At 45.3% G+C, this 26838-nt stretch overlaps 1 protein-coding gene across 9 annotated transcripts in view; it reads left to right on the top strand.

The window, feature by feature from the left end:
• The window catches only part of RBPJ (recombination signal binding protein for immunoglobulin kappa J region), a 140312-nt gene extending 114420 nt beyond the window's left edge, over positions 1 to 25892 (top strand). For 5 of the 9 annotated variants that reach the window (XM_054164263.1, XM_054164275.1, XM_054164256.1 and 2 more), the window contains exons 2-11: positions 1670 to 1708; positions 5582 to 5677; positions 14206 to 14371; positions 15587 to 15761; positions 17184 to 17321; positions 17546 to 17658; positions 19769 to 19909; positions 23430 to 23585; positions 24308 to 24411; positions 25150 to 25892. In XM_054164263.1, the coding sequence (XP_054020238.1) occupies positions 1670 to 1708; positions 5582 to 5677; positions 14206 to 14371; positions 15587 to 15761; positions 17184 to 17321; positions 17546 to 17658; positions 19769 to 19909; positions 23430 to 23585; positions 24308 to 24411; positions 25150 to 25711 (1690 nt within the window). In that variant the 3' untranslated portion in view covers positions 25712 to 25892. Of the gene's footprint in view, positions 1 to 1669; positions 1709 to 5581; positions 5678 to 14205; positions 14372 to 15586; positions 15762 to 16457; positions 16747 to 17183; positions 17322 to 17545; positions 17659 to 19768; positions 19910 to 23429; positions 23586 to 24307; positions 24412 to 25149 lie in introns of those variants that run through there. The other 4 variants (XM_054164270.1, XM_054164294.1, XM_054164284.1 and 1 more) reach the window with 4 other exon arrangements.
• Positions 25893 to 26838: the final 946 nt, after the last annotated feature.

The following is a 26838-nucleotide window of genomic DNA, read 5'->3' as shown; positions in this document are numbered from 1 at the left end:
CATCTGCTGGCCACAGCAAAGTGTGTGATGCCTCCTTTGCTCCAAAGTAGGCAGCTCTTCATTTTCTTATGATGGAATGAGATGTGCGGAAGAGTTGAAGCGCAGACTGCAGCTGTAATCAACATCAGGCAGCTATCTATAGTCACTGTTTGTAGAGTGTTGATGAAGGGTAATCCTGTGCAGTCAGTGAGCCAGAGGCTGAGGCCTCTGCCAGAGGATCTTCAGGGTAGAGCAGGAGCTGCACAGAGTGCACTCCAAAAGTGGGACATGCACACCCACTCATACTGAGGCACAGGTTGTGCTCAGGAGCTGGTCTGAAAGGCATCAGGCTAGAACTTTGCTGCTGCAGAGCTGTTCGGGTTTTCTGCCTTGCAGATGTGTCAGTGCAATGATGTCTGCCACAGAGAAAATACAAATCCTGCGTCTAGTAGAGCTCAGCATTTAAAATGTACAAAGCCAAATCTTAGAGCAAGAATCTCAGTTCCCTTGTTTCATGAGTACTGCTGCGTTCTGCTATGCAAATGGCAAGAGCTGAACATTTGTGCATCTTTAGAACTGCTGACACGAAACTGGAATGGGTCTTCGTGCCACCACCAGTTGCTGTGGAGCTCAGGACAGACCCACTGCACAGACAGGAGAATTCCTTGTCACATCAGTGAATGAGAAGGTTCTTGTCCTCAGGAGCCTCCAGCACTGTTGGGGGGCCATATTAGGAGAGGGGTTTTGACTCTCCAGAAAGCATCATGAGTAGGGCCAGTAATAGAGATATTTATGGGCACTGGCAACAGCAGCACAGTCTCTGATGCCTCAGTTTATTTTTAGCTACAAAGGTGTTAAGTTGAGCCTGGGTTCTTGGTTGTTGGGGTTTTTTTCCTCTTCTGTTTTTGCTTTTTTCCTCACTGTAGCTTGTGGTTCTGCTGCCTTATCAGGGTGAGCAGCTGAGCACTGTTTTCCCAGCTCTTACACCTGACTTTTGTAGGTGAATCTTGGGGGTGTGTGTGTGTGTTGGTAACGAAGATGTTCCTGTGTAAATTTGGTGTCTTGTGTAAATACAGATTTTTGTAGGAAGCCTTAACCTGGTGTCAAGAGCAAACCCTCTCTTAAGAACACTCTTAAAACACTGAAAGCAGCACAGCAAACACTGTATGGCTAAAACTGTTCAGGTGCACAGCAGGGCACTTCTGGGTCGTGCCTGGCTACATTCCACCAGGGAGATTGTCCCTGGCACATGGTAAATACTTCAACATCCTTTTTTTAAGAGTTATGAAGGAAAGCAGCTTTCTGAGAACCTGGGGAGTGTTCACTGGGATTTGCCACTTCAAAGCTGAGTCTGTACATTTCTGGAGGCTGATAATAGCTGGGTTTTGTTGGCACCTTTGACCAATGCTATGGCAAAGTACTCCTGGTTATTTCATCATTGTGGGATGTAAACTTTCTCAGCTGGGATTCAGAGACAGAGTCAATGCCACTGTAGCAAAGAAAGCCTGTGTTCCAAATCAAATGAAAGCTGGCATGGGAAAAGCTGCTTCAAGGAGGTGGGTGACACTTGAATAGTAACCTCCCTAGGAAGACACTGAATTCCAATACAGTTGCATAAATTGGGCTAATAGTTCACTGTGAAATTGGCTAAACACTTTTGATTTAAATTAACAACTTCTTCTTTTTCCAGGAAATTTGGAGAGCGACCTCAACCCAAGCGGCTCACTAGGTAAGCTCTGAAGAAATTCTGCTTTTAACAATTCCCTAAAGCTAGCTTTTTGTGTTTCCAGAAGGATTTCTAAGTGAAAGCCTTATGGTTTGGTAGTCGTGGAATAGAAACGTCAGCACTTTTCAGTTACTGCCTGCAGGCAGCAGCTAGCCAGAAGGACAGTGTCAAACAGTCTCTTGCTGTAGTGCACATGGTTAGGAATGGTGTTGGCTTCACACCTCGGATTCTGCTGACTGTCCACTGGGATGCCATTCTGATGAGCTCTGAATCACTAGCAATCAGTGGGATTTCTTCCCTTGGGTAAGGGTGCCTTGTGAAGTCATGTCAAGTAACACTTTCCCTGCCAGAGCTCAGCACAACTGCTGTTCTGCAGCGGGTGAGAGCAGGATAGCCCTGCACTGCTGAGAAGGACTCTGAACTGACTCTGGGAGAACCTGAACAGTCAGGGACAGCAGCAGGCAGTGCCACCAGAACAGTCCCTCCTGAGATGTGGTGAGAGTGGCTGCAGCACTGTGCTACGTTGCTCCTGCTCTGCCTCAAAGGGTTTGTGCTGGAAGCTCTCGGTAGCTACCACTATGCATGGGCTGTGGTACAATAGCTTGGAAAACATTGATTATTCACTGCCACAGTCTGTGCTGATCGTAACTAGCTGCTGAGTTTGAACTCTGCTGTTTGCTCAGGGACAAAAGATGTGCAGGCTTTGATAGTTCGTGTGGTGCCAGTGTCTGTAGAGGCGTGGCAGCTCATTGTCACTCTGGCCTACTTCTGGTGTGCTGATGTGGGGCTGAGCACTCACACCCTGTGCTGCTGCTGCATTCTGGAGCAGCTTCAGGTCAGCTTGTGTCCTTCTTGAGTTTCATTCCAATGCAGAACTGAGCTTTGTTGAACAAGTATTGCTGTTCCCTCTTGGCCTGACTATGTTCAGCAGTGTTTAACGGTACTAGGTTTCAAAAATGAACTGTTTTCCACCTTGAGTAGTGCCACATCTCCGTGTCACCCTGAAGCTACTGATAGAATTTATCTTCTATGATTTTTAAAAGTGCAACAAAAGTAATGACTATTCAATGTCAATAGTTTTAACTAAGTTTTCTATTAACTGTAGTGACTAAATTCCATGTGCAGGATGTTGGGTACTGGATATGCCAGGTACTCTTTCCTGTGAGTACAGGGTAGGCATCAGGACACTGCCAGCCACTTGTCAGAGGCAGAGCTTGTGAACCTTTTCTGTGCCAGTAAAGGCACTGAAGCAAGCAAACTGAGTCTTTTCCTCTGAAGAAAAAAAAGCTGTAAACAAAAAAGCCAGTCTGTCTAGTTTTAAATCACAAAGAATCACACACATTTTGAAAGGTGTGATTTGTTTGTGTAATGCTAGAAAAATAAAGGCAGTTAGCTCAATCATTGGAAAATTGTTCAGCTTTTTTTGTGTCCAGGCAGCCCTGTTTCTCTGATGACCTGCTCATCATTGTGCAGGTTCCAGCAGAAGAGCGCTGCTTTTTTCATGCTCTTCTGGTTTGGTTTAAATCTAAACCATAATGGTGTCACCTTTGTGGAGAGGTGTAAGATTTAGTAGTGAAAAATGACATCTAAGAGTTGCAGTGGTTGTGTTTTCTTATCAGTGGAAGAGGTTGGAGGGAAACATTCTTAGTTCTCGTAGGAGCTTGGCTTGTCCCAGCCCACGGTAGCAACAGAGCAGTAAAAAGGCACAATTTCCTCCTTGTGCAGTGCTGAATAAACATCAGCTAGCACCTAGCATTTCTGTGTGGGGGTTGCTGGCTTTGAGTGGGTTTTTTAATAGTAGTCAAAAGTTTGTTTGACAGATGTTCTTAATTTAGTGTGGCAGTGCTCTTCCTAGAGGAGTTCAAATGGTCAGATATAAAGTTCTTAAACCACTAGAATGCAGCCAATACAATATCTTAATGAAATGTATCATAATAATTCACTGAGTTATGTTTTGTGGTTTAAAGCCTATTACTAAACACCAGCTGTAAATAAAGTAACTCTGTGCACTGTGAGGTAGCTCTTGCATCAGTTCTTTGGTGGGTAAACGTCACTTATACCAGAGTCAGCTGTGAAGGGATCAAGCTGGTCCACACTGGAAGCAGTGATTCAAGTCTCTGCTCTCACACCCTGCTGTTTCCACAGCAAATGCAGCCAGTGATCCCTGTCTTAGGCAGACAAGACAAATGCAAGGTTTTACAGAACATGGTGGGCAAAGTTGGGTGCTTGTTCTGTAACCTGTGCACTCCCTCCCCGCTCCACCCCACCCCCCCCCCCCCAAAAAAAAAAAAAAATGTGCTGGCTTGCTTCTGTGAAGCTGTGTGTGGAGATTTGGGAAAGGGGTGGGCAACAAGACTAATGCTTCCTGTCTTCCGTCATCTTCTGACTGGGAATATTTGATTTTCTAGACCTGTCCAAGGAGCATTCAAATGCTGGGTGCAACCCACCCAAAGCCATGCCTCTTCTCATTTAGCTTGCTGTTAAATTTCCAGTTTGTTTCTGGGGTTGATGGCTGCAGGTGAGTGCAGTGGTGGGCAGCCACACTGCAGGACTCCTGACAGGGACCGAGCAGGGTGCTGCCAGCTTTCTGCCAAGCCTGGGGTGTTGAGCTTGGCACGCTGCTTAATGAGCAGTTAGGTGAGTGTGCAGGGAATGATGGGGTGCATTGTTCTCCTGCTCCTCTCAAGGAATTGCTCTGGGTGTCTTGGAGGTAATTACAGCTTTTATGTGATGTCTCTCATTACTGTGATGATGAGCGATAGAAAATGAATTATTTTTTTTTACCTGACTTTATGCAGGCAGTAGAGGCTGTCTCTAGGAAACCAGACTAGGCAGTAGGCTGAAGAGTTTAACTTTTTCTTGGGATATTCACAACCAGAAGGATACTTTTATATAAACATTGCATTGATTTAATAGCAAACAAAACTGTGGAACAATTGGTCATTATCCTGAGAGGTTAGATTAGTTCAGGGGACAATTTTGAATTAAGAAAGTGTTTTCTAAACAACATTTATTGTGCAGTGCTTTATCAGATAGAGCTTCGGACATGGTGTGGTGATGGGCATTGGTCACAGAAGCACAGAATGTTAAGGCTTAGAAGGGACCTCAAAAGATCATTGAGTCCAACCCATCCGCCAGAGCAGAGTCACCTAGAGTAAGTCACACAGGAATGTGTTCAGGTGGGTTTTGAAAGTCTCCAGAGAAGGAGACTCCACAACCTCTCTGGGCAGCCTGTTCCAGTGTTCTGCTACCCTCATGATGGAAATTTTTTTCCTTAAGTTCACATGGAACTGCCTATGCTCCAGCTTGCACCCATTGCCCCTCGTCCTGTCATTGGACATCAGTGAGAGAGCCTGCCTCTGTCCTCCTGACACTTGCTCTTCACATATTTATAAATATGCAGGAGGTCCCCTCTCAGTCTCCTCTTCTCCAAGCTACAGAGTCCCAGGTCCCTTAGACTTTGCTCATATGAGAGATGTTCCACTCTCTTAATCATCTCTGTGGCTCTGTGCTGGACTCTTACAAGCAGCTCCCTGAGGCCCTTCTTGAACAGAGGGGCCCAGAACTGAACATGATACATGGAATCACCAGGGCAGAGTAGAGGGGCATAACAGTTTGACATGTCAAACTTTTTTGCTTTCTGGAAAGTGTAGCCATTGTAAGTGCTCACAGAACTCTGCTGCCAGCTTCATGCATGGTTGGGGCCTCTTGCTGTGTAATTGTCTTAAAACCCAGACTCACCTTGACCCTCTTAATGCTCACCTTGTGGGATTTCAGGTGTTTGGGTTTTTCAGTCCTAAAGGTGTCTTTGGATTATTATAATTACAAACAAACCCCAAAGACCTTTCCAAGCTCATTTTGTCTTTTCCTTTCCAGGGAAGCAATGCGAAATTACCTGAAGGAGAGAGGGGATCAAACAGTGCTAATTCTCCACGCCAAAGTTGCGCAGAAATCGTATGGGAACGAGAAAAGGTGAGTCTGCTCTTCCCTGGCTGCCCTCTGGTGCACAGGGTATGGCAGGATTCCTCAGCTGATACCATAGTCTGGAGATAGGCAGACCAGAATGGTGCTCAGGACTCCATTGCTGCTGTAAGAGATGCTGCAAGCCTGTGGAGCTCAGTGCGGGGAAGTGTTTCTGCCAGCAGCTTCTCTGTCTGCGGTGGAGCTTTGTTTCCACTGAACTCACATGGCTCTAATTTTAAACCTTCCATTTGAAATCCAGAGCAAACAAGGTGATTAATGGGGGCTATTTGTAGAGGAGTGTTTTCCTGATTAATTTCAGTTTAATATCACATAATCCCAAAATGGTTTGAGTTGGAAAGGACCTTCAAGATCATCTAATTCCAACCCCTGTGCCATGGACAGGGACTCCTCCCCCCACTACACCAGGTTGCTCAAGGCCCCTGTCAACCTTGCTTTCAACACTGCCAGGCTTGGAGCCTCCACAGCTTCTCTGGACAACCTGTTCCAGTGCTTAACCACCTTGATGGGAAAGAATTTCTTCATCATGTCTAACCTAACAAAATATGAAAGAGCTGGCCTCAGTAAGAGGTATTTCTGACTCAGCTCTGCCATAGCTTTGAGCAGATGACAGGTCAGTCACAGCTACATTGATGACAAACACTCTGGTAAAAGGCAGTGCAGCACCAGCTGCAATCATGGAGAGTTTCCTAAGGGATGGGAGGCACACCACCCTGGGAGGAGGGATGCTTTTGGGCAGGGGTGGATTTCCTGCAGTCTGCTCTGTGATGTTTTCTTGGCATGACCTGTAGAAGTAAATAGGACAGCCCTTCACAGAGAGATTTCTAGGCCTTTTATGCTGACATGGAATTTTATGTAAGTATAAATGATTTTTTTTCCACCTTCAGTTTCCCTAAATAGTGTGGCATTTGGTTAGCTTTCAAAGAATCTGTGGTGAATAAATAACAATACCAAAGACCAAACTTCTAACCCTTTTTTGCCCCTGTTGTGCCCTCCCTGTTGCTTTTCACATTTTTCTGAGCTTTGAGATTTTACCTCATCTATAGGTGAAAGTATGAGAAATCAGGAATGTTAGAATCAAGCCTGCAAGGTTCTCTGATGGTTGCTGCCTGTCTAAATCACCCTTCCTGATGTCTGTGAATCAGATGCAGGTTGTTTCAGCTGCTCTCCAGTGTTCTGTGCCTGCTGGATTGTCTCTCAGTGTGTCACCTTCTGTGGTGGCGTGCCTCAAGTCCTTTCTTTCAGCAGTGTGCAGGTTCTGCAGCTCCACGGAGCTGTTTACTCAAAATGCATTTTAGATCTTTATGAACTTCTTGATGAGCCCCAAATGTGAAGCAGGGGAAGGAGGGAGGGGGCAGGAGGAGACAAGTGTGCTGTTTATCTGCTGTGTAACTGTACATCTCCTTGCTCACTGCCAGCAGTGAATGATAACTTCAGCCCTTGGCAGCAAGCTCAGAGGCCAGAAAGATTTATCATGGCATTGTAGGGACCTCTGATTGTGATCTTCTCAGATTGTATTGTCATTCCAGAACTGCACTCGTGGCTGGAGATGACTTCAGCAGATCATTCCCTAAAAATGAAGGGTGTGCCTGCAGATAAGAAAGGGACTTTTAAATAACGTCTCTGGCTTCAGTCAGTTTCTTCTAGCTAGAGCAGCTCATGAGGGCAGGAGCACTTTGCAAAGCTGTCCTGCGTACATTGCTTTGGTGAACAAATGGCTTGGAAAGAGGGGAGAAGAGGTAGTGTGTAACATTACTGATAGGAGACTGACTGAGGGGCTCAGAGCAAAACTTCAAACTTGTGTTTGTGGGCAGTGGCTGACAGCTCCTGTGTGCAGTTTGATATCCCAGCCATAGGCTTTCTTGACTTAAACATCTCTGTGTGCTCCTCAGCTGGATGCTGGTCAGATCACTGTGGCCCTTAAGTAATAATGGGGAAGGCTGTTCAGCTAGTGGTGAGTTTCTCAGTGCTGGAAACGGTTGCTAACAGGAGCTGGGTGCAGACTCTGTGAGGTGCAGCTGAGTTGTCTGTCTTGGTGTGACTGCATTTGTTCATCAAAGGTGTTTCAGCTTCACCTCCTGAAAACTAAATGCATCAGATGAGTGCAGAGAATTCCAGGGCTTGGTGGAAGACAACTGGGAATGAAGGTGGTGAGAAGTTTGCCGTAAAATAATGGGATGAGGCAACGATTGCCATGCCAGAGTGGGTGTGAGGTGGGCGTTTGGAATACATGCTGTGATTTCATTTCTCACCTGAAATTGTGTAGTTTTTATTCTATTTTAACACACTGTTGAGACTTTCTGGTACTGCTCTGCTGATTCCCAGAGCATTGGCATCAGTAGCAGCCTAAAGAAACATTCCAGCCAGTAAATCCATGCGTGCCCTGAGGTACTGAGTGAAACGCAATGATGAATTAACTTCTTTTTTTTTTCTTTCCTTTTTCTTTTCTTGATTTTTTTTTTTTTAAATTATGTTTTTGGTTGATTCTGTTTTATTCTTAACAGAATGTGCCCTTTGATTCTTCATGTTGCTGGGCTAAGCAAAATTAGTAAAGCTTTGAGGCTGCTTTGTGCAACTGGTCAGTCCGGTTTTCACCATTTGTACCTTAAATACCATTTCTAAACTCAGTTGTGTTGCACACATCTGCTTTATAAGCAGAAACCTATTTCATACCTGCTCTTGGGGAGAAATTGCATGTTTTCCATGGCACTTCCTTATGGTGTGCATGTAATCTGGTTCATTTTTGATCCATGAAGAATACATTAAATTGCATTGTCTCCATAGCTCAAAATTCAAGTTGCAAAAGGAATTATTTTTACATTGTTGTGTCTTTAAAGTAAATAAAGAACCCAAAAATGCCCTGAACAAACTTCCACCTTCTGTTCCAGCCTTTAAGCCTTGCTTGTTCTCAGGCCATGAGAAGTGTTTATCACTAATAGACTGTGCATGGCATAATAAGAAGGTGAGCACAGAGTTTACCTCCCAGTGTTGTGGTGAAGTCAGCAGATGGTGAAGGCTCTGCTTAAGGCTTGTTGCAGATGACATGGGTCATGCCTGGTGTGGCCTTGTTCCAACAGGCCTCACAGAAACACAACTGCAGGGTGCTGCCACCTGGATGGGAGCTTTTTGGATTTGTCTGAGAATGTTCTTGCTTCAAAAGAAGAGTGATGAAAAAAGGCTTCTTAGCCTTGCTGTTGCCAAAGTTAATGCTTAACAAATAAGCTGGGAAGAAAGCAGCTCATGGATAGATTTCAACTGAATTTAAGACTTCTTGCCTTAGGTTTCCTGATGGATGGCTGTCCTGTTTCAAAGGCATTCAGGTGATGTTTAGTCCTGCTGAGTGTGGTGGTTTGGCTTGTGCTGCCTGTATGGTTTATTGACCGTTCCCTGACACTTCTCTCCAGAGTCTGAGTGGTGAAGGAGCTCACAGGGCTGATCCCCAAGAGATCTCGTGGCTTTTAGATCAAATTGTTAGGTGTTCACCTCACAGAGGAAGATCCTGTGTTCTGCTGCTCATTCAGCAGGAAATTGACAAGAGGTAAAGAGGTACTGAGAGACTCTATTGAGGAAATGACACCCAGCTTGGTCTTCCACCATGGCTGCTTGTACTGAAAATTCTGAAACTCAGAAGAATGAGACACAACTGCCTTCCCTTCCAACCTCTTATAGGTCAGATTAATACTTAAGAAGGTTTTTTTTCCCCCCTCCTACTCAGTCTTACTTTAGTTTTGTGGTTAAGCAAAAAAGAGAGGTAGACTTTATAAATCAAAGGTCAAAGGAAGAGTATTTTCATTTGTTCCACCAAACATTGTCCTACCTCATTTCCCATCAGTAACACTGGAAATTACCTCCATTGCTTAACTGACTTTGGGGAGGTGATTAGTTTTCTCTCTTTGTTTCTGTATAGCTGTCTGGAAGCCAGCCTCACACAGGCACTCACACTCCTGCTAACATGGGAAATGTTTTATTGATGAGAAAACTGTTTGCAGCAGTTATTTTATACACATCAAAGGCATTTTCTGTAACTGTAATCCTCTGTGAAAATTAGAAGTATGAAGAGACTTGTGCTTTGCTCACACTGTGCTAGATAACAAATGTCTATTTAGCCTGTTCTAGAGCTGAGTTCCTGGGTTTGTAAATGTGCAAAGCCTTGAGCTGCGTTCTGTGAGTTTACAGTTCTGTGATTTGTATCTGAAGGGTTGTGAGAGGCTGACCCATCAGAAAATGGGAATGTGTAGGCTCTGGCTTCTTGGTTGGTGATTTTAACCAAATGTAACATTCTCAGCTTCCAAAGTTTGGTTCTTTGTGCAGTAAGTCACTATTTCCCAAGGTTTTCTCTGTGATGTGGTATAACAAGAACACTCCAGTTGCTTTCTCCATCCTACGGGCCTCCATTGCCATCTACTGGCCATGGCGAGCCAAAGGACTTGGCTTCAATAAAGTTGATGTGAAAAGGATGTGAGACAAGTTTGGGATTGTCTCTTGTGTTGTCACCAGTGAGCTCAGTGCAGGAGTCCACAAGGAAGAAGGTTAACTATGATGTTTGCTGCATGATACCCACTGGGATACAAGGGGCTGGGTTCTGTTCTGCAAAGCATTGGTCTGTTAATAGAACAGAATAGACCAGGTTGGAAGAGACCTTCAAGATCATCGTGTCCAACCCATCAACCAATCCAACACCACCTAAACAACTAACCCATGGCACCAAGCACCCCATCAAGTCTCCTCTTGAAAACCACCAATGACGGCGACTCTACCACCTCCCCAGGCAGCCCATTCCAATGGGCAATCACTCTCTCTGTATAGAACTTCTTCCTAACATCCAACCTAAACCTCCCCTGGTGCAGCCTGAGACTGTGTCCTCTTGTTCTGGTGCTGGCTGCCTGGGAGAAGAGACCATCATCCGTCTGTCTACAGCCTCCCTTCAGGTAGTTGTAGAGAGTAATGAGGTCATCCCTGAGTCTCCTTTTCTCCAGGCTAAGCAACCACAGCTCCCTCAGCCTCTCCTCACAGGGCTTGTGTTCCAAACCCCTCACCAACTTTGTTGCCCTTCTCTGGACTTGTTCCAGCAAGTCAACATCCTTCCTAAACTGAGGGGCCCAGAACTGGACACAGTACTCGAGGTGCAGCCTAACCAGTGCAGTGTACAGGGGCACAATGACCTCCCTGCTCCTGCTGGCCACACTGTTCCTGATGCAGGCCAGGATGCCATTAGCTCTCCTGGCTGCCTGGGAACACTGCAGGCTCATGTTCAGCCTACCGTCGACCAGCACCCCCAGGTCCCTCTCAGCCTGACTGCTCTCCAGCCACTCTGACCCCAGCCTGTAGCTCTGCATGGGGTTGCTGTGGCCAATGTGCAGAACCCGGCACTTGGATGTGTTCAATCTCATGCCGTTGGACTCTGTCCATCTGCCCAGCCTGTCGAGGTCCCTCTGCAGAGCCTCTCTACCCTCCAGCAGATCAACTCCTGCCCCCAGCTTGGTGTCATCAGCAAATTTACTGATGATGGACTCGATGCCCTCGTCCAGATCATCAATAAAGATGTTAAAGAGCACAGGGCCCAGTACTGATCCCTGGGGCACACCACTAGTGCCTGGCTGCCAGCTGGATGTGGCACCATTCACCACCACTCTCTGGGCTCAGCCCTCCAGCCAGTTCCTAACCCATCGCAGTGTGCTCCCATCCAAGCCATGGGCTGACAGCTTGGTCAGGAGTTTGCTATGGGGAACGGTGTCAAAGGCCTTGCTGAGGTGCAGGTAGACTACATCCACAGCCTGCCCCACATCCACCAGGCGGGTCACCTGATCATAGAAGGAGATCAGGTTGGTCAGGCAGGACCTGCCCTTGCTAAACCCATGCTGGCTGGGCCTGATCCCTTGGCCATCCTCTAAGTGTTGTGTGATTGCACTCAGGATGACCTGCTCCATAATCTTTCCTGGCACTGAGGTCAGGCTGACAGGCCTGTAATTCCCTGGCTCATCCAACCGGCCCTTCTTGTGGATGGGCACCACATTGGCCAGCTTCCAGTCTTCTGGGACCTCTCTAGTGAGCCAGGACTGCTGAAAAATGATGGAGAGTGGCTTGGCCAGCTCATCTGCCAGCTCTCTCAGCACCCTAGGATGGACTTGTGGGGATCCAGGCTGCTGAGGAGAGTTCCAATAACCTCATGGAACATAGGGAAACTATGCAGCTCCCTGGCTTCTTCTGCCAGCTCTGCAGGCCAACTGTCTGGAAGACATTCTGTCCTTCTAGTAAAAATTGAGGCAAAGGTGGTGTTAAGTACCTCTGCCTTTTTCTCATCCTTTGATACAACATTTCCCTCCATGTCAACCAAGGAGTGGAGGTTGTCCTTGCCCTTTATCTTGCTATTAATATATTTATAGAAGGACTTTTTGTTGTCCTTCACAGCAGAGGCCAGTTTAAGCTCCAATTGTGCTTTTGCCTCCCTAATTTTAAGTTGATGTTCATTTTTAGACTGCATAATTGCCTTGTTGGAAATAGCTGGTAATTGTTGAGAAGAGCATTAGTGGGACACATCCAGTAACAGTTACAGGACCTTTTATTGTCGCCTTGAGAGCTCTGAAGCTGGCCAGATGGGTGGTGTGCCTTTTCTAGCGGTCTAAGGGAGCTCAATCCAGAAGATCAACTCTTGAAGCAATACATCTGGTACTTAAAGTTTCTTTCCCCCCATCGCCCCCCTAAACTGCCTCCCCTAAACAAGGAGTTAGTTCATAGTTGCCATTAGAAAAGCATTGCTCAGAGAGGACCACCACGATGTGTCCCTTCTCTGGGGTGGCAAAACAGAGGAGGTCTCAACAGCATGTGGCATCATCCTTGCCCTTGCTTGTCTTTGAGAGATGCTCACAGGTATTTAAACCGAAAGCATATTGCTGTGCCATAAAATTTGGTGTGTCTTCACTCTAGGGGAAAATGAGTGACATATTTTCACTGTGAATTTATAGGCAAAATAGAAAATTTTATTTTATTTTTAAATTTTTTTTTCCCCTGCCTGCAGGGCATAATTTTTGCACATTATCATAACACTGAGAAATTCTGAATTGCAGGAAGCCTTGGGCTGTTTCTCTAACAAAGAATATATTGTGTGTATCAGCTGAAATGATTACACAAAATCATTGCATTTTTAGAGATCCTTCATATTCACATTTTATTATGATGTGATTATTGACTGAGGACTTGAGTTCCATCTGTTAAGAATTCTATAAGAAAAGTGTTTTATATCTCTTAAATAAAGGAAATTTTGCTGCATAGATGAGATAAAGAAGTGTGTTAGACTTTATTTCTATCCTAAATCTGAGTCATTAATTGAGGTTTTAATGGTATTTAATGGAAATAATCCATGGATTCTTTTGTCCCAGGCCAAATTTAAGTGAAGTCCTCTTTGGGTTTCAGACATGCCAAGTTAAGCACTGCTGTCCAATGTGAAGTAAGGAGATAATTAAACTTTTTAGGATCATAGAATCAACAAGGTTGGAAAAGACCTCAAAGATCATCAAGTCCAAACTGTCACCCAGCACCTCATGACTACTAAACCATGTCACCAAGTGCCACATCCAATCCCCTCTTGAACACCTCCAGGGATGGTGACTCCACCACCTCCCTGGGCAGCACATTCCAATGGCTAACAGCTCTCTCTGTGAAGAACTTTCTCCTCACCTCGAGCCTAAACTTCTCCTGACGCAGCTTGAGACTGTGTCCTCTTGTTCTGATGCTGGTTGCCTGGGAGAAGAGACCAACCCCCTCCTGGCCACAACCACCCTTCAGGTTTTCAGTTATCCTTTCCCTTCATAGCTCTTTAGCTACCTCACCCCTGGATGTACTTGCTCTGCTTCTTTCACTTTGATCTGAACTACATGGTGATAAAAGCACTGCAGCTGTTGACCAAACCCCAAAGTGATGAGGATTTGTATTTAGTAATTTGCAGAAACTGGTGCACTGTATTATTCTGCTGCATTTAATGTTGAGTGTGTTGCTGTAAATGGCATCTGGACTGCTTGTAGCCAGCGCTGTGAAAGACTGGATCATCTCTTCTGCAGGTGCTGATGAAGGTGTCAAATCATCTATCCCTTTAAGAGCAGACTTTTCTGCTTGGATGGAATAGGCTCCCTCCTTGTGAGTGATGAGGCACTGGGTGTTCAGGAACTGCAGCTTGTGGAACTGCTTTATTGATTACTGCATCATGTTAAGCACCTGCGGAACAAAGCACTGTCATAATTTCCAAGGCCTTTTTCACTTTAAGAATATGTTCTTTGGAAGGGCAGAAAGTGGCTTTGTTTAAAGAGATTAAAACTGGTGCCTCTCACACCTGGAAGCATATTTGGTGTCAGTGCAGCTAATGCTGCTTTTCCTTGTTTTTCCCTTTTTTTCAAGGCAAATGAAGGATGTAAAACCTGGCATGCAAAGTGAGAAGGGGCTTGAGAGCTTGTGGTGCACTAAAGTTTCTGTCTTAATAGTGTTCTGTGAAGCAGTGTGTAATCCCATCACACATTTTTCATTTCCAGGTTCTTTTGCCCTCCTCCATGTGTGTATCTCATGGGCAGTGGATGGAAGAAAAAAAAAGAGCAGATGGAGCGGGATGGTTGCACTGAGCAGGAGTCACAGCCCTGTGCCTTCATCGGGATCGGGAACAGCGACCAGGAGATGCAGCAGCTGAACTTGGAAGGAAAGGTAGAAGAGTTGTAATGAACCACCCAGATTTCTGTGAGAAGATTAGGGCTACCTGCAGCATATTTCAAGGAATGGCTTTGCTTATTTTTGATCACTTGTTTTCACTGTAGGAGAATACTACCCAAGTAGTTTAAAAAAAAAAAACCAACTCAAAAATCTGTGGGAGAGTTGAATAGGTGGATGTGGTTCATAGGCTTTCAGAGGGATACCAGCCTTTCGTTTGTAGGCTGCTGGTTCAGAGTCAGTAAACTGTGAGGTTGTTGGGCACCAGTGAGTAACTCGAGTGAGGTTTCTGCCCCACTCTCCTCTGTGTCCCTCTCCCTGGTTGCATGGATGGATAATCTCAGCAAGGAAATATCTGAATGACATCTGCTGCTAGAGGTGGTCTTTAAGTCCCTTTGCACTGAAATACAGTAAAGTTTCAGCCAAAAGTAACTTGCCAGTGTTTCCAAACGCAGTCATCTCCCATCCTTTCAAGAAAAGTTTGACTCGGCATGTTTCCTGCACAGGCAGCCTCTTGTGCTGCCTGTGGAGTTCTGCTCAGGTGGTGTTCTCAGTAGTGCTCTTAGTCAATCAGAGATGGCTGTGCATAGCCAAAGTCTCTAACCATCTCCTTTCCAGTTCTGGTAAGGGTCTTTCGAGAGATAGTCAGATGCTAAGCTTCACAAAGTCAAACAGGAGTCATGAAAGTATCTGTATGAAAGACATGCAGGTGGGGTTGTTCAGCCTGGAGAAGAGGAGGCTGAGGGGAGACCTTCTCACTCTCTATGACTCCCTGAAAGGAGGTTATAGTAAATTGGGGTTTGGTCTCTTCTCCCAACTATCTAGTGATGGAACCAAGAGGAAATGGCCTCAAGTTGTACCAGAGGAAGTTTAGATTGGACGTTAGAAGAAACTTCTTAATTGAAGCAGTCCTCAAACAGGCTCCTCAGAGAAGTAGTGGAGTGCCCATGCCTGGAGGTATTCCAAAGAGGCAGAGATGTGGTGCTAAGGGACATGGTTTAGCCCCAGCCTTGGTAAAGTTAGAGAATGGTTGGACTGGATGATCTTAAAGGCCTTCCAACCAAAGCCACTCTGAGATGGAGAAAGCAGTTTCCGCTCTGCTTTAGAAGCTGCTGCATCGGTTTTCCTGTTTTGTTTGTCAAATTAACTAGGCATAGTTTCTTGAACTGAACTGAGTTGCAAGAAGAAACAGCAGCCTGTTTTGCCCCACAGAACTATTGCACTGCCAAAACCTTGTACATATCAGACTCAGACAAGAGAAAGCACTTCATGTTGTCGGTGAAAATGTTCTATGGCAACAGCGACGACATCGGTGTGTTCCTTAGCAAACGGATCAAAGTCATCTCCAAACCTTCTAAAAAGAAGCAGTCACTGAAAAATGCAGACTGTAAGTATTTGACATCTTTTTTTTTTTTCTTCTCGGGGTAGCAATTAATTTTGCTTCCCACTAATGTGTATCCTGAGGTCTGACTACAAAGCAAACACAATGACATTTTTCCGTTTCTGGTTTTTCTGCTGTGTTTCAGAGCTGTCCCTGTGGGTGTGTTTGAAAGTGTCCCAGCAGAGGTTGCACTGCTGACTTTAATGCAGTCACAGTTAATTATTTAGTAAATGGAAAATGTCCACTAAAAGCCCCCCTTTAGTCTGAGGAGTGAATCCTTGTAGACAGATGCATAAAGAGTGCCCAAGAATATTGGTACTCCTAAGCTGCTATTATCTGGTGCTTAGGGTGATTGATCAGTATCAAAGAGAAAGCTTTTGGGTGATGATAGATAAGTGAGTAGCAGCATGCTATCCATAGTGTACTTCCTAGCCTCACAGCCACCTTCTCACTGCCTCATGCCATTTTCATGTTGTTTTCTAGTATGTTTTGCATGGTTCCTTGTAAGTAATTGGTTAAGAAATCTGCGTAGGGGCATTCCCCCAGATTTATTTGCTCACAGTGCTTTTCAAGTAAAGCTGTCTCTGGTGCTAATGTTGTCATTGGGAGCATTTTTGCTTTTCCCCCAGAGTGTTTGCTTGCATACCACTGGAGCACCTGAAGAGATCCCCTCTTTTTTTTTTTTTTTTTTTTTTTTGTGTTTCTCTCTCTCTCTTCATTAGTGCTTTAAAAGGCTCTTCCATCAGTATTGGGCTGGACCCCACTCACCTATGGCATGTGGATCTGGAGGCCGCTAGCTTGCCCCGCGGGCTGCAGTGCCACTGCTGGCTTTGTGCTCAGATAGCTCTGGTGGACAGTCCATCTGCACCAAGCGTTCTGCCAGGGTAGATACCAACCTGCTAGAAGAAACAGGCCCCTTTTGATGGCACAGTGCTAGTGGCTGTTTTTTTGTAGGGGAGCAGACTTAGCCTTGCTCTCTCTTGAATGATGAGTAAGTTCCAACCTGAGAACATCTCCAGTTGCATGGTTACAGTTTTGCATAGTTCTGTCTGTCTGCCTTTCAATCGATGGTGATTTGTAAGAGTAATTCTCCTTTGTCTTTCAAATGCTCACTGAAGGTTGTCTCAGTGCTTCCCAAGGGCCACATAAGCCACCAGGTGTTAGAGAGCTGGGAGCAGGATCCTTCAGCTGGCCTGTGTAGCTGGTGGCAGCACCCTGAGCTGACCTGCCTTGGAGAGCAGCCCGCCTGCGGTGCTGCCATTAGCTCTGGTCTCCTCACAGACATTTCTGAATTAACCAATAGTTGATAATTACTCCTCGATTTCCAGTCTTCATCAGTTTGTTTTACTGCATTTGTGACTTTGTGTGACTTTTCTGTGCAATCATGAAGTACTCTGATAATCTCCAGCCTGTGTGTGTTCCTTGCAGTATGTATTGCGTCAGGGACAAAAGTGGCACTATTTAACAGACTTCGATCCCAAACAGTTAGCACCAGATATTTGCACGTGGAAGGTGGCAATTTCCATGCCAGTTCACAGCAGTGGGGAGCATTTTACATTCACCTCTGTAAGTAAAAAAAAAAAAAAAAAATAAATGAAGAAATGTATTTTTCACCTCCCTTCATCCCTACAAAAATAGCCCTGCGTTTGTCCCTCCGTATGAATTGCCCATATGCAGATGTGCTTTGTTCCTGAGTGTGTGTTTGATGTAATAGTGTGATGTTAAATGTCTCTTCTGTCGAGGAAAGCAGTGATTAAAACCAAGAATTTGAAAATTGTTGTTTCCTGCAGTGGACGATGATGAGTCAGAAGGAGAAGAGTTCACAGTGAGAGATGGCTACATCCATTACGGGCAGACGGTCAAGCTTGTGTGCTCAGTCACTGGCATGGCACTCCCAAGACTGGTACAGTTTAATTTCTTCAATGCTGTCATTAATTTGTAGATGGCTACTTAGTGTAATTGCACAGCTGGGTACAATTCTTGGCACTGTATGTTTCCCTCTGGTGCTGGATGTTTACTCTGGAAATGGCATCCATTTTACTGAAAGCCTATTGTTATTTTCTGCAGATTAATTCTGTAAGCCCATAACAGCTTCTAAAATCAGCATAGGGTGTTTGTCAGAATTCAGACCTGCCAAAGTAGGTCAATCTGCAAGCTGTCCTTAAGAAATGCCTGGTTTAAAAGCAGTAACGTAGGTCCCAGGGTAGCAAAATGCTTTACATATTGCTACCAACCAGATGAGCAAAGTCTTTGCAGCTAAGACTCTCCCATTGCTTGACTTCAGCGAAGCTTTGCAAGTGCTCTGCTGCACTTCTGTGTGCTTCTGAAGGTGTGCAATTACACCCACATCAGCTGGGAAGTGCACTTTGGACTTGTGTTAATGCTGTCTGTTTTACATGCAGAGCATTGGAAACTCCTTTGAGTTTATAAATTGTGTTTTCAGAAAGAGACAATTTCAGCCCTTGTCTTTTGTCACAGATACAAATCTGATTATAACCACTTAAGATTTGTGAACCAAAACATTTATTGGTAGTTACACAGTAATGTTTTTTTTAGAACTAAATTTGAGGGTAATTATAGATTTATTTCCTCCAGTGTTATGTGCTTAATGCCAGCCTAAGTGGAATTTTGCATGAGGGATAATAAACAGTGCTTCATATGTCATCTGATGTGGAACTGTGGCTTGTCAACACCTTAGAAATTTCATACAAGGCTCCACTAATCCCACTTGGGACTAGAAACAATCTTTAGAATGTGACAGTGTAAAATCAGCCTTCCCTGCAGGCAGCTTCCTTCCCAGACTTTGTTTCTTAGGTCAAACTTAGCCTAGAGAAGTCTTTAGAGAAGATAGCCTGCTCAGCAGAAATGCTGTAAATGGTCGTTTAAATAGATGAGTGTGTTTAGTAGTATTTTTCACATTGTTTGACAGAAAGATCCAGACCTGGTTACTACTGATCAGGTTCAGTGAGAGGATCCCACTTTATTTGTGGACATCATGTGAATATTTCCTTACTGGGAATGCCATTATTGGTGATTCCAGAAGTTGCCTTTGTAGGTAGAAATGCCCTAAAGCAAAGCAGACCAAGGGTGGCTTGTTGCTGCTGGCAGTGTTTGCTGCGCTGCCTTACCAGGCTGGTTGAAGGTGACTGGGTTAGAAGGTACCTTGCAGACAATTTGTAGGTTAATGCCAAGGACTTTGAAGCAGCCAAGCTCATCTTGAAACTCACTTTGCTAACAGTGCCATTATGATCATTAGACATCCCAGAGGACATGGCTGGCTTTCTGATTGTCAGCTTAGAAATCTCCAAGCACTGGGGCTGGTGGCTTGTGCTGCTGATGCATTAAACTTTATTTCTAGAAGCTGAGTTAAAGTTACAAGCTACAAATTCCCACTGTCTGTGAGGGAATCACTTACTTGATTTTTTTAAAATAAACCAGTATAACAGTTCTGAATGCAGTCATCTGAGCTGTCAGCTGTAGGGAACATTGTTCTTTGCAGCTGCCTTAAATAACACTCAGTGCCCAGCAGTTGTTAAGGTACACTATGGCTGTTACGTCTGCCAACCTGGACTTAAGGACATCTCAGTACCTTTAATACAAATCCTGATTTTTCCACTGTTCTTGTTCAGCAGCCAGTCTGCCACAGTGTGGTTGATGCTGTCAATGATGGAAGCTTCTGCCGAAGCCTTAACATCTGACTTCCCACTCTTTTGCACCAAGAAATGTAATAAAAGTAGCTGTTGCTGCAGCTTCATGTTTCCCCTCACAGCCAAAGGGATCAAACCCAGACACGTGCAGCACATTGCAGCTGTAGCACCCAGTGGCACTGCAGCGTTGCGTTCTTGTTTCACGAGCACTGAGAACTAGGATAATCTGATGGTGGTGTTAAAACAGGAATCAGGGGAATGAAAAAAGAAAGACCTTTCCCTTCCTTTGCTAACAGTAGATGTGTAATCTCCATTGTGATGAAGTACAGAAATTGTCCTAAATGTGTGTGCAATTTTCATCCACAGATCATTCGCAAGGTAGACAAGCAAACAGCGTTATTGGATGCAGATGATCCAGTATCGCAGCTCCATAAATGTGCATTTTACCTTAAAGACACTGAGAGAATGTATTTGTGCCTTTCCCAGGAGAGAATAATCCAGTTTCAAGTGAGTTGTTTAAAACTATTTCAATAGCTGAGATGTTTTCCCCACTTCTGCAGTTGGGCTCAACTATGGGGCTGGTATTTTGTTTGGAAAAGAGAGAGGATGGAAAGCAGCAAACATCATCTGTCTCTCACCAAGTCTGTTTTTCCTTCCTCAGCACCTTCTTCCATGTCTTGTAGACAAAGAATTCTGATTTTTCCGATGGAAGACATGGCTGCATGCACAATTGCTAGTGCATTCCCATGGTATTGCAGTGCAACGCGTTGACCTTTACCAGTGGAGCTGCACCACTGCTGGTGTGTCTGTTCCTAGCAGATAGGGAGCCATGGACTCACCATGGAAGAAAAACTCTTTTCACCAGTGACAGGGGAGAGATCCCATTTGATCTGTTTTTTTTGGTTGGTTGTTTTTTTCCCCCTTTGGACCAGTAGACCAAGAGCAGAGGAACCAGCACTGCAGCACCTTTCACCTGCCTGCTCTGAAGCATTTCTTGTTGAGTCCAGTTCCTGCAGTAGGAGTCCAGACGGGCTGTGCTCACTGTCAAAAAAAAAAGCCCCAAACAAACCAAAAAACACCAGGCTTTAATCTGGGGTGAGAAGTCTCTCTTGAGTGGATAGATGTAGCCCAGTTGAGAGACCTTAAGGCACACCAATCCAGCCATCAGTCCAGTACTCTGCCATCACCCACAGTTCCTGTGTTAAGGGCTGTTAGAGGCTGCAGCCCTGGCCTTCAATACTGTTTTGCAGATGTCTTCTCCATCAGTCTGGATCTTCTGTGGTATCTGATGAGCACTTTTTCTGCAGTGTTCTGTGGCAGAAAGTTCAAGAGGTGTCCTGTTCTTTCTCTAGTAAAGTTCTCATGTCTTACTTTAGAGTGAACTCAGAGTTTCTGAGTGGTTCTTAGTTGCAGTTCTGCAGGATTTAGTGAGCAACAGTTCTTCATGCTGATCACCAGCATCTTCATCTCTTCTCCTCAAGCTGGAGAGTCACAGGCTTTTCAGTTTCTTCTCACAAAGTCAGCAGCTCCTTGGTGATTTTAGTCATCCCACCTGTACCTTCTCTTTTTTTCACCATGGCTTTCTGTGGTGGTTTGGCCCTGGCCTGGAGGCCAGATACCCACCAAGCCGCTCTATCACTCCCCCTCTTAAGTGAAGAGGGGAAGAAGGGAAAGAAAATATAACAGAAGCCGGGGATAAGATAGGAGCAATTTAATAACACTAATAAGCAAGCAGCAATAGACCGCGCGGAAGCAAAGAAAGCAGAGAGAGATGTTAGTCTCTACTTCCCATCAGCAGGACGGTGGTCGGTCTCGGGAAGCAGGGCTCTCAAAGCTTGGTAGTTCCTCAGGAGGATAAACGCCATAGATGAATCCCCCCCACTTCCTTCTTTCACTTCCTACTTATACCTGAGCTGACGTCATATGGTATGGAATACCTCTTTGGCCAGTCTGAGTCAGCTGGCTCAGCTGTGTCCCCTCCCAAGATTTTGCCCACCCCTCAATGTACTCCTGGGGCAGGGAAATGTTGAAAGGACACAGCTTGAATACTGGATTTAGCTGTAGCCAAAACACTGCTGTGTTATCAACTACTGCTGCAAAAAAAACCCAAAACACCACAGCACTAGAACAATACTGTGAGGAGAATTAACTCCAGCTCAGTTCAACCCAATACACTTTCATACGTGGGCAGTCCAGAGCTGCACACAGTACTCCAGAACTAGGTGAAAAAAGGATTGGCACTGGTCTATTCTATTCTATTCACCCCCTGAAAAAGTTAGGCTCATGCAGAAGTTGGAAGGTTTGACTTGATGAGGACACTGATTAGAGACAATCTTGGGGAGAGGACCACTCTAACTTCTGTGCATTTTAAAAGGAGGAGGACTGTTCGGTTCTACATTTTGCTGTTTGATTTCCTTTAACTAACTTTCTGTTTTAAATAAAAGCTAATTCACAGCTTTTTCTAATCCATTATAATTTCATTTTAAAATACCCTTAGCTACAGAGCTTGCTTGAGGATTTTTTTCAGGGGGAATAGTTTAGCAGTGTTCAGTCATTAGGGTTTTTAAAATCTAGGTATGTGCTTCTCCTTGGATTCAGTCCTTTATCCACCAGTGTCATGCAATTCCCATCCTGTCTCCATATGAAACCAGTCAGTGCAGGAGCCACTAACCATGGTGGTAAGGCCTTTGTGTTCTCCAGTGCCACCTGTTGAGAAAGTTTAGTTACAAAAGGAAAGCAAAGAGGAGGGAAAGAAGTAATGCTTCCCTAGAAGGGGAATCAGCATTTTCCAAGTGTTTCTGTGACAAGAGTATTGTGCTCCTGATGTGATTCTTGAGGTGGCAGGGCTTTCATAATAGATTCTGTGTCATTTTTCTTCCTCTTTGTGGCAGGGGTTTAGCAGGTCTGGAGCAGCCAGTCAAGGATCTTGTGCAGGGTCATTCAGTTATGATTTCCTTGACACTATTTGTCATGAGTCAAAGTGTGTCAGTCTGCGCCACCAAGACCTATAGTCAGCACAGAGGAAAGATGTCTTGAAATGGTGTAGAGCAGCTCTTTGTCTGGAGTTCAGCTTCAAAGTGTCATTTGGGTTTTGAGCTTGGGTAGGATCTGTGGTCACAGCCCTTGCTGCACACCTCCCTTGCAAGCTCTTCTTGGTGCTTGTTTCACATCATTGTAGTGTGGTGAAGTGTTCACAGGAGACTGTGTCTTTGGTACATTCCTGCTGAGTGGAGTCTGTCCGACAGCTCTGAGGAAGGAAGGTTATGGTTACAGACCTGGATATTATTGTGGTTATACACCTGGCTATCCTTAAAGCTTGATGGAAGAAAATAGAATTTCAGTGTTAAAAGGAGAATTTTTGAGTCCCATTTTTCTTCTGTGCCTGTGTTCAGCTGATACAGAATTTCCTTACTAGTTGCTAGAATTATTGGGAGGCGTTTCTTGGCATAAGACCCCCTTGTCACTGTATTTTTTTATCTGTATGTGCGTTAATTTAGTGACATTAGCAACATTTGGAAGCAAAGACTCTGACTAGCCTCCAAGGTTGTCATTTTTGCTTCTCTCCCTTGGCTTTGCACGAACACTGAAGTACAAGTTTGTGTTTTGTGGATGATGAAGAACTGCCTAAAAAGTGGGGGGGAAATACATCTTGGCCAGATGTAAATTATAACTAATGAAAACTGTTCCATTGGATCTGTAGCTCTTTTAGTCCCTTTGCATTAATAAAACAAGATCTATTGCCAAGTAGCTACTTCTAGGTGCTGTAGTTTGTGGGTTAGTAATGTTGAAGCTAAAACAAAGCCCAACAGTGATCAAAAGGTTAGGGAGGTGGCACTGTCATTCTCACAAGTTTGGTTTTGCTGAAATACCTGTGGATGTTTCTCCAGGTCATTGTGTGAGAAGGAAAACCTAAGGAAGCCTGTTTCTGAAATAACAGAGGTTGTAACTGGGCAGGCTGGCGCTTAGCTGGTGTGACTTGGCACAGGAGTCTGCAGGTCAGATCTAAACCTCTTTCTTTCTTTCTAAGGCCACTCCATGCCCAAAAGAACCAAATAAAGAAATGATCAATGATGGAGCTTCTTGGACAATCATTAGCACAGATAAAGCAGAATACACCTTTTATGAGGGGATGGGACCGGTGCATGCTCCAGTAACACCTGTGCCTGTTGTAGAAAGTCTTCAGGTAAGCTCATGGCTTTGGAGTAAACTGTCCTGTGGGGTTGGTTTTGTCATGCCGACTGAACCTCCGTGCTACCTTTGTGGTGGTGTGTAGGAAAACATTCTTACTGTGTTTTTAAACAGGAGAATTCCTTCACAGGGCAGTATTTTTTCTTGCTCACGTTTCAGGATGTGTGAGCCTGTCCCCCTCACAGGGGTGACCTTAGCCTTGTTCTAGACATTCAACGTTTTATTTCTTACAGTGTTATGATGGTGATATCTTTAAGACTTCTCTTTGATTATTGAGGAAGTTACTTGTGCTCTTAAAACAGCCAAGTAGAGGGGAAAGCCAGACTGAAACCTTAGTAAGAACATGAGCCTTCTGCTCAGGTGGGAACACTTGCAGTTCTCCTAACACCTTCTCTGGAAAGGCTCTTTGTTCTTTGCAGAGCTGTGTCGATGTCTATTCTAAATGGCCACTCTCAAAACTTGAAGGCTCCCTCAGGCCTTCACACTAATTTGCAGTCAGGCAATCACACTAATTGGGAGGCTCGTTTAGATGTGTCACTTCTTTATTGCCCAGGGCTGTCGGGTGTGTGTCAGTGTTCCCCAGCTGATGGGAGCAGCTCTGGGTGCACATGGAGGACTTTGTTCTGGGCTTTTTTTCAGGCAGGGAAGGGGAGATAGCTGTTTATTTGTATTAATCTGTGCTTTTTTTGTGGATTTTCCTGTTCCCTGCCTCTCCAGTTGAATGGTGGTGGGGACGTAGCAATGTTGGAACTTACAGGACAGAACTTCACTCCAAATTTACGTGTCTGGTTTGGGGATGTGGAAGCTGAAACCATGTACAGGTACAATGTTTCCTGCTGCTTTGTGGGGATTGCATCTCACTGGGTGCTTTGAAGAGTGTGTACTTGCGGGCATGCTCTCCAGTGTGTCTGTGTGTTGCTCTATAGAAAAGGGTCTGAGAGTGCTGGTTGACAGTGGGCTCAATAGGAGTCAGCAGCCAAGAAGGCAAGATGCCTCCAGATTCTCCAGAGAGGTGATAGTCCTGCTGCATTTGGCACTGCTGCAGCCTTACCATGAGCTCTGTCAGCAGTTTGAGGAGGATGTGAAGGTCCTTGAATGTGTCCAGAGGAAGGCAACAAAGCTGGCGAAATGGATGGAGAAAGATGCCAGGAAGTGTGGGGATGGTCCAGAGCTGCCCCAGAGCAGGTTCAGAGTGGACATTAGGAGGCATTTCTTGACCTAGAAGGTGGTCAGATACTGGAAAAGTCTTCAGAGGGAGGTGGTGGATCCCTCAAGCCTCTCAGTGCTTCAGAGGCATTTTAGCAGTGCCCTTAGTAACAGGCTTTAGCTTCTGGGCAGCACTGAGTGAGACAGGCAGCTGGACTGGGTGGTCCAGCCCTCCTAGCTGAGTTCTGGTGTCCTGCTCTGCAAGTGATGATCTGTGGTATCCTGCTCTTCTTTGAGCTGTCCATGCTCAACTACTGCTCCTGGGTGTCAGGTGTGCCGAGAGCATGTTGTGCGTGGTGCCAGAGCCTGTGTGTGGTGGCGGTGCCCATGCCCAGAGCCTGTCTGTGTTGCAGGTGTGCCGAGAGCATGCTGTGCGTGGTGCCAGAGCCTGTGTGTGGTGCCGGTGCCCATGCCCAGAGCCTGTCTGTGTTGCAGGTGTGCCGAGAGCATGCTGTGCGTGGTGCCAGAGCCTGTGTGTGGTGCCGGTGCCCATGCCCAGAGCCTGTCTGTGTTGCAGGTGTGCCGAGAGCATGCTGTGCGTGGTGCCAGAGCCTGTGTGTGGTGCCGGTGCCCATGCCCAGAGCCTGTCTGTGTTGCAGGTGTGCCGAGAGCATGCTGTGCGTGGTGCCGGACATCTCCGCGTTCCGCGAGGGCTGGCGCTGGGTGCGGCAGCCGGTGCAGGTGCCGGTGACCCTGGTGCGCAACGATGGCATCATCTACTCCACCAGCCTGACCTTCACCTACACGCCGGAGCCGGGGCCACGGCCGCACTGCAGCGCGGCCGGGGCCATCCTCAGAGCCAACTCCAGCCTGATGGCCTCCAGTGACACGAACGCCAGCAGCGAGGGAGGCTACACGAGCGTCAGCACGAACCCCGCCAGCGTCACCTCCTCCACAGCCACCGTGGTCTCCTAACTGCTGCTGTCTGCCTGGACTTCACTGACTCTGAAGTGCTCGGCTCAGCAGAACTGAACAACTCGTGTGGTTTCGCGGGGGAACGCCTCTCCGGCCTGGGCGACGCTGCCGTGAGCCTTGCTAGGCGCGAGCGCCCGTCCGAAGCGCAGAAGCCACGATAAAAAAACAAAACGAACCGACGAACCCACCCGAGACATAAGAACTTTATGGAAAAGAAAAAAAAAAAATCTATTTTTCAGCTGGGTTTTTTTTTGTTTGTTTGTTTATGTTTGTGGTTGTTTTTTTTGGTTGGTTGTTGGGTTGTTTTTTTGTAACGGGCAAGAAAAAAAAGAACCCACAGACAAGTGGCTAGTTGAGCAAACTAGAAAACACCAACGCCACCTAGTTTTTATGGACCAAGGACCTTGTATAAGCTTTAGTATAAAAGGTACATTTTCACCATACCTTTTTTGTATCACAACATATAGTACACTTTTGTTACCAAATAGTTTCTATTTTTGTTTGTTTGTTTGTTTGTTTGTGTTGGGTTTCCCCCCCCCCCCCCCCCCACTCTGAGCTTTTGCTCAAGTATATTCAGGTTCCAAGCCTGACCATGCTTGTATAATCTAATTACCCAATACTCTTCCAGTTTTAAAACAAAAAGAAAAAAAGAAAGAAAAAAGGAAAAAAAAAAACCAAACAAATATATATATTTTTGGTCTGTGGCTGGAACTGTTCCTTTTTTTAAACTGAAGTCTTGTGACTTTTTATGAACTGAAAACCGTTTTTATTTCAGCGAGTAGAACCTTGTAAAGGGCCAGCATATTTTTTTTAAGATGATATGAAGTCTGTGCAAAAGCTTTAAAAAAAAAAAAAAAAGGAGGAAAAAAAAAACAAAAAACAAAAAAAAAAATTGCCTCTGCCTTGCCTGCAATACATGCAATGTATGTTAACTTTAGTGCTCTGTTTCGGTCATTGTTCATAGTGTTTCTGTTCTTCCCCCCTCCCACCCCCCCCTTTTTTTTTTTTTAATGTGTATTTATAGTGATAATTCCTGAGGTTCTAACATTACATGAGGTTGTTGTTTTTTTTTGGGGGGGGGGGGGTGTTGTTCTGTTTTGTTTTTTGTTTGGTTGTTGTTGTTTTTT

Source organism: Dryobates pubescens, chromosome 1, assembly GCF_014839835.1.
Source record: "Dryobates pubescens isolate bDryPub1 chromosome 1, bDryPub1.pri, whole genome shotgun sequence".
In the NCBI taxonomy this organism is placed as follows: Eukaryota; Metazoa; Chordata; class Aves; order Piciformes; family Picidae; genus Dryobates; species Dryobates pubescens.
Note: the sequence above shows the minus strand (reverse complement) of the source record. Positions and strands in the feature narration are given on the sequence as shown.